Here is a 7,412-nt window from a genome sequence, read left to right on the forward strand (position 1 = left end):
AATCTGAATGCATCGAAAAAGACCTTCAGATGAAGGAACATGAAAACTTGATGGAAAATATCAGAAATGAAAATGAAGTAATGAAGAGAGAACAAAATCAGAAAAATGAACTAGTTAAGGAATTGAAAAAGGAAGTTGGTGAATTGAAGGCAGAAAAAGCTAAACTGGAATCTGGATGCATCGAAAAAGACCTTCAGATGAAGGAACATGAAAACTTGATGGAAAATATCAGAAATGAAAATGAAGTAATGAAGAGAGAACAAAATCAGAAAAATGAACTAGTAAAGGAATTGAAAAAGGAAGTTGGTGAATTGAAGGCAGAAAAAGCTAAACTGGAATCTGGATGCATCGAAAAAGACCTTCAGATGAAGGAACATGAAAACTTGATGGAAAATATCAGAAATGAAAATGAAGTAATGAAGAGAGAACAAAATCAGAAAAATGAACTAGTTAAGGAATTGAAAAAGGAAGTTGGTGAATTGAAGGCAGTAAAAGATAAACTGGAATCTGGATGCATCGAAAAAGACCTTCAGATGAAGGAACATGAAAACTTGATGGAAAATATCAGAAATGAAAATGAAGTAATGAAGAGAGAACAAAATCAGAAAAATGAACTAGTAAAGGAATTGAAAAAGGAAGTTGGTGAATTGAAGGCAGAAAAAGCTAAACTGGAATCTGGATGCATCGAAAAAGACCTTCAGATGAAGGAACATGAAAACTTGATGGAAAATATCAGAAATGAAAATGAAGTAATGAAGAGAGAACAAAATCAGAAAAATGAACTAGTAAAGGAATTGAAAAAGGAAGTTGGTGAATTGAAGGCAGAAAAAGCTAAACTGGAATCTGGATGCATCGAAAAAGACCTTCAGATGAAGGAACATGAAAACTTGATGGAAAATATCAGAAATGAAAATGAAGTAATGAAGAGAGAACAAAATCCGAAAAATGAACTAGTTAAGGAATTGAAAAAGGAAGTTGGTGAATTGAAGGCAGTAAAAGATAAACTGGAATCTGAATGCGTTGAAAAATACCTTCAGATGAAGGAACATGAAAACTTGATGGAAAATATCAGAAATGAAAATGAAGTAATGAAGAGAGAACAAAATCAGAAAAATGAACTAGTTAAGGAATTGAAAAAGGAAGTTGGTGAATTGAAGGCAGTAAAAGATAAACTGGAATCTGAATGCGTTGAAAAATACCTTCAGATGAAGGAACATGAAAACTTGATGGAAAATATCAGAAATGAAAATGAAGTAATGAAAAGAGAACAAAATCAGAAAAATGAACTAGTTAAGGAATTGAAAAAGGAAGTTGGTGAATTGAAGGCAGTAAAAGATAAACTGGAATCTGAATGCATCGAAAAAGACCTTCAGATGAAGGAACATGAAAACTTGATGGAAAATATCAGAAATGAAAATGAAGTAATGAAGAGAGAACAAAATCAGAAAAATGAACTAGTAAAGGAATTGAAAAAGGAAGTTGGTGAATTGAAGGCAGAAAAAGCTAAACTGGAATCTGGATGCATCGAAAAAGACCTTCAGATGAAGGAACATGAAAACTTGATGGAAAATATCAGAAATGAAAATGAAGTAATGAAGAGAGAACAAAATCAGAAAAATGAACTAGTAAAGGAATTGAAAAAGGAAGTTGGTGAATTGAAGGCAGAAAAAGCTAAACTGGAATCTGGATGTATCGAAAAAGACCTTCAGATGAAGGAACATGATAACTTGATGGAAAATATCAGAAATGAAAATGAAGTAATGAAGAGAGAACAAAATCAGAAAAATGAACTAGTAAAGGAATTGAAAAAGGAAGTTGGTGAATTGAAGGCAGAAAAAGCTAAACTGGAATCTGGATGCATCGAAAAAGACCTTCAGATGAAGGAACATGAAAACTTGATGGAAAATATCAGAAATGAAAATGAAGTAATGAAGAGAGAACAAAATCAGAAAAATGAACTAGTAAAGGAATTGAAAAAGGAAGTTGGTGAATTGAAGGCAGAAAAAGCTAAACTGGAATCTGGATGCATCGAAAAAGACCTTCAGATGAAGGAACATGAAAACTTGATGGAAAATATCAGAAATGAAAATGAAGTAATGAAGAGAGAACAAAATCAGAAAAATGAACTAGTTAAGGAATTGAAAAAGGAAGTTGGTGAATTGAAGGCAGTAAAAGATAAACTGGAATCTGAATGCGTTGAAAAATACCTTCAGATGAAGGAACATGAAAACTTGATGGAAAATATCAGAAATGAAAATGAAGTAATGAAGAGAGAACAAAATCAGAAAAATGAACTAGTTAAGGAATTGAAAAAGGAAGTTGGTGAATTGAAGGCAGTAAAAGATAAACTGGAATCTGAATGCATCGAAAAAGACCTTCAGATGAAGGAACATGAAAACTTGATGGAAAATATCAGAAATGAAAATGAAGTAATGAAGAGAGAACAAAATCAGAAAAATGAACTAGTTAAGGAATTGAAAAAGGAAGTTGGTGAATTGAAGGCAGAAAAAGCTAAACTGGAATCTGGATGCATCGAAAAAGACCTTCAGATGAAGGAACATGAAAACTTGATGGAAAATATCAGAAATGAAAATGAAGTAATGAAGAGAGAACAAAATCAGAAAAATGAACTAGTAAAGGAATTGAAAAAGGAAGTTGGTGAATTGAAGGCAGAAAAAGCTAAACTGGAATCTGGATGCATCGAAAAAGACCTTCAGATGAAGGAACATGAAAACTTGATGGAAAATATCAGAAATGAAAATGAAGTAATGAAGAGAGAACAAAATCAGAAAAATGAACTAGTAAAGGAATTGAAAAAGGAAGTTGGTGAATTGAAGGCAGAAAAAGCTAAACTGGAATCTGGATGCATCGAAAAAGACCTTCAGATGAAGGAACATGAAAACTTGATGGAAAATATCAGAAATGAAAATGAAGTAATGAAGAGAGAACAAAATCAGAAAAATGAACTAGTTAAGGAATTGAAAAAGGAAGTTGGTGAATTGAAGGCAGTAAAAGATAAACTGGAATCTGAATGCATCGAAAAAGACCTTCAGATGAAGGAACATGAAAACTTGATGGAAAATATCAGAAATGAAAATGAAGTAATGAAGAGAGAACAAAATCAGAAAAATGAACTAGTTAAGGAATTGAAAAAGGAAGTTGGTGAATTGAAGGCAGAAAAAGCTAAACTGGAATCTGGATGCATCGAAAAAGACCTTCAGATGAAGGAACATGAAAACTTGATGGAAAATATCAGAAATGAAAATGAAGTAATGAAGAGAGAACAAAATCAGAAAAATGAACTAGTAAAGGAATTGAAAAAGGAAGTTGGTGAATTGAAGGCAGAAAAAGCTAAACTGGAATCTGGATGCATCGAAAAAGACCTTCAGATGAAGGAACATGAAAACTTGATGGAAAATATCAGAAATGAAAATGAAGTAATGAAGAGAGAACAAAATCAGAAAAATGAACTAGTTAAGGAATTGAAAAAGGAAGTTGGTGAATTGAAGGCAGTAAAAGATAAACTGGAATCTGAATGCATCGAAAAAGACCTTCAGATGAAGGAACATGAAAACTTGATGGAAAATATCAGAAATGAAAATGAAATAATGAAGAGAGAACAAAATCAGAAAAATGAACTAGTTAAGGAATTGAAAAAGGAAGTTGGTGAATTGAAGGCAGTAAAAGATAAACTGGAATCTGAATGCGTTGAAAAATACCTTCAGATGAAGGAACATGAAAACTTGATGGAAAATATCAGTAATGAAAATGAAGTAATGAAGAGAGAACAAAATCAGAAAAATGAACTAGTTAAGGAATTGAAAAAGGAAGTTGGTGAATTGAAGGCAGTAAAAGATAAACTGGAATCTGAATGCGTTGAAAAATACCTTCAGATGAAGGAACATGAAAACTTGATGGAAAATATCAGAAATGAAAATGAAGTAATGAACAGAGAACAAAATCAGAAAAATGAACTAGTTAAGGAATTGAAAAAGGAAGTTGGTGAATTGAAGGCAGAAAAAGCTAAACTGGAATCTGGATGCATCGAAAAAGACCTTCAGATGAAGGAACATGAAAACTTGATGGAAAATATCAGAAATGAAAATGAAGTACTGAAGAGAGAGAACAAAATCAGAAAAATGAACTAGTAAAGGAATTGAAAAAGGAAGTTGGTGAATTGAAGGCAGAAAAAGCTAAACTGGAATCTGAATGCGTCGAAAAAGACCTTCAGATAAAGGAACGTGAAAAATTGATGGAATTCATCAGAAATGAAAATGAAGTAGTGAAGAAAGAACAAATTGAGAAAAATGAACTAGTAAAGGAATTGAAAAAGGAAGTTGGTGAATTGAAGGAAGAAAGAGAGAAACTTGAAGCTGACTAGGTGCAAGATTATGAAAAACTGGAATATTTGTGCAAAATAAAAGACCTTGAAATAATGGAACGAAATATGATTGCGAAGTTTGAAACTGAAAATAAAGAAATGAAGATGGCGCAAAGTAAGAACACAGAGCAACTGCATAAACTGAAAAGTGTAGTTTGTGAACTGAATGCAGAAAAAGAGAAGCTGGTAGCTGAGAAGGCGGAAGTTCATAAAGCTGGGAATAAGGATGAACATAAGAGGAAAAACTTATTGATGGCTGCATTATATGCGCAGATGAATAACAGGCACAAAGAGGCAGTAGATATTTTCACCGAAGCCTTGAGTATGGAGACGCACTACGAAGAAGAAACAGCTCTTCTGCATGTCCTTCGGGCTGAAGCGAACTCGGCTACTGAGAAGCCTCCTAATATGGATATTGTATTGGACTGTTCGATGGCTATCGAGAAAGGTCTGGAAGGGTGGAAAGCGTATATGTTACGAGGGAGGCACCTCGTCAAACTTGGCATTTTCGACGCTGCCATGAAGGACTTTGAAACGGTAAAAATGAAAAAATCTGAGAAACTTTTGAAAATTAGGGAAGCTACTAAAGTACTACAAAAAGAATGGGAAGAAAAGGGTCACTATGAGATTCTGGGTTTGGAACAGACAGCCACAAAGGCAGAAATTATAAAATCCTTCAGGGACTTGTCTATGCTGTTCCACCCAGACGGACATCGGGACAAACCCGAATTCCTACAGGAGGCATTCGAGAAGTACAAAAAGGTGGTCAACGCTAAACTTATCCTAGTGGACGGAGGAAATCGAAGAGATTATGATGAAGAGCTACGCCATGAGAAGGAATACGATCACTGGGAGAGGAAGGGTGGCCAGTGGTATCACCAGGAGCCACCGAGGCATCAGCCAGGGCAGTGGAACCAACATCGGCAATACAATCAAGGACGGCCAAGATGGGAAGAGCATCGTCGGTACCATCACGGACCAAGAAGGGATCATCGTCAGGGGAACGACCACCAATACTATTATTAAGGATATCACAATGTGTAAAGGAACTACCATTGCAGTTTGGTGCAGTGAACATGAAATGAAAATCCAAAAAAAATAAATAAATAAATAAATAAAAAATAAAAAAAAATAAAATAGAAAAATAATCATATATATATATATATATATATATATATATATATATATATATATACACACATATGCATATATATAGTGCATAAATATTTTCAGTATAAGTTTCAGTTGAATTTTTCAGTTTAGTGCTGTGAACTTAGAAAAAAATAAAAATCCAAAAAAATAAAAATAAAAAAATCCCCCCCAAAAAATTTAAATCCGAAGAAAAAAATATACCGTATATATATAGATATATATATCCGTATATATATATAGATATATATATATATATATATATATATATATAGATATATATATAGATATATATATATATATATATATATATATATATATATATATATATATATATATATATATATATATATATATATATATATATATATATATATATATATATCTATATATACACACATATATATATATAGTAGAAACTATTTTTAGTATAAGTTTCAGTTGAATTTTTTAGCATAAGTTTCAGTTGAATTCTCCAATTCAGTGCTAAAATGTATATATATATATTGGGAAATTATTGTTGGTATAAGTTTCATATGAGTTTTACAGTTTAGTGCTGTGAACTGAAAAAAAAAAAAAAAAAAAAAAAAATTAAAAATGAAAATATCCAAAAAAATCCAAAAAAAAAATATGTATAATGGAAAATATTTTTTGTATAAGTTTCAGTTGATTTTTAGTTTAGTTTAGTTTAGTTTGATAAAGATTCACCTGTACTGTTTCTTTGTTAGGTGGACAGATGCAGAAGAAACAAGTTTGACTTCTTTTAGTACGCTGTTTCCACTCAAAAAGATTCCATTGTTCTCGTATAGTGGATAAGGAATTTGTTTAGGGCATTAAAAGAAAAAAAAAAAAAAAATATATATATATATATATATATATATATATATATATATATTTATATGGAAAAATATTTTTTAGTAAAAGTTTCAGTTGAATTTTTTAGTTTAATGCCGCGAACATACAAAAATTGAAAATCGAAAAAACTAAAAAGTAAAAAAAAAGAAAAAAATACAACAAAAAATAAAAAAAAAAATAAAAAAAAAATATGTATAGTGGAAAATATTTTTTGTATAAGTTTCAGTTGAGTTTTAGTTTAGTTTGGTTTAGTTTTTAGTTTTAGTTTAGTTTTGTGAGGAAATAAGTATTTATGTAAGGCCTTAAAGATGCAAATGGAATAATCTTCGAGATGGACTCAGCAGAGAGAAGAAATCTCCGCTTGTTTTGGAATGCACTGTTCCTTGACAAAGATTCACTTGTACTGTTTCTTTGTCAGGTGGACAGATGCAGAAGACACAAGTCTGACTTTTTTTAGTATGCTGTGTCCTCTCAAGAAGATTCCATTTTACTGGAATAGTGGAATAGGAATATGTTGATGTTTGTGAACATATGAAAAAATAGAAAATCTAAAAAAATAAGAAGTGGATTCCAGCATCCCAGATCCAAAGGGAATAATCTAAGAGATGGACTCAGCAGAAGGAAGAAGTCTCACTTGTTTTGGAATCCACTATTCCTTGATAAAGATTCACTTGTACTGTTTCTTTGTCAGGTGGACAGATGCAGAAGCCACGAGTCTGACTTTTTTTAGTATGCTGTGTCCTCTCAAGAAGATTCCATTTTACTGGAATAGTGGATCAGGAATATGTGTAGTGCTGTGAACATAGGAAAAAAAAATTAGAAAATAAAAAACAAGTATAAAATTTGAGAAATCCAAAAATATTATAATAAACAAAATGAAATATGGAGTTCGACCTTACAGATGCAAAGCGAATAATTTACAAGATGGGCTCAGCAGAGGGAAGAAGTCCCACTTGCTTTGGAATGCACTGTTCCTTGATAAAGATTTACTTGTACTGTCTCTTTATCAAGTGGACAGATGCAGAAG

The 7,412-nt window shown here is 31.8% G+C and overlaps 1 protein-coding gene across 1 annotated transcript; it reads left to right on the forward strand.

The window, feature by feature from the left end:
• Positions 1-4,447: 4,447 nt before the first annotated feature.
• LOC137615909 (dnaJ homolog subfamily C member 7 homolog) lies at positions 4,448-5,407 on the forward strand. The gene has a single exon (XM_068345596.1). The coding sequence runs from the start codon at positions 4,448-4,450 to the stop codon at positions 5,405-5,407; it is 960 nt and encodes a 319-aa protein (XP_068201697.1).
• The last annotated feature ends 2,005 nt before the right edge of the window (positions 5,408-7,412 follow it).

Source organism: Palaemon carinicauda, chromosome 22 (assembly GCF_036898095.1).
Source record: "Palaemon carinicauda isolate YSFRI2023 chromosome 22, ASM3689809v2, whole genome shotgun sequence".
Lineage (NCBI taxonomy): Eukaryota > Metazoa > Arthropoda > Malacostraca > Decapoda > Palaemonidae > Palaemon > Palaemon carinicauda.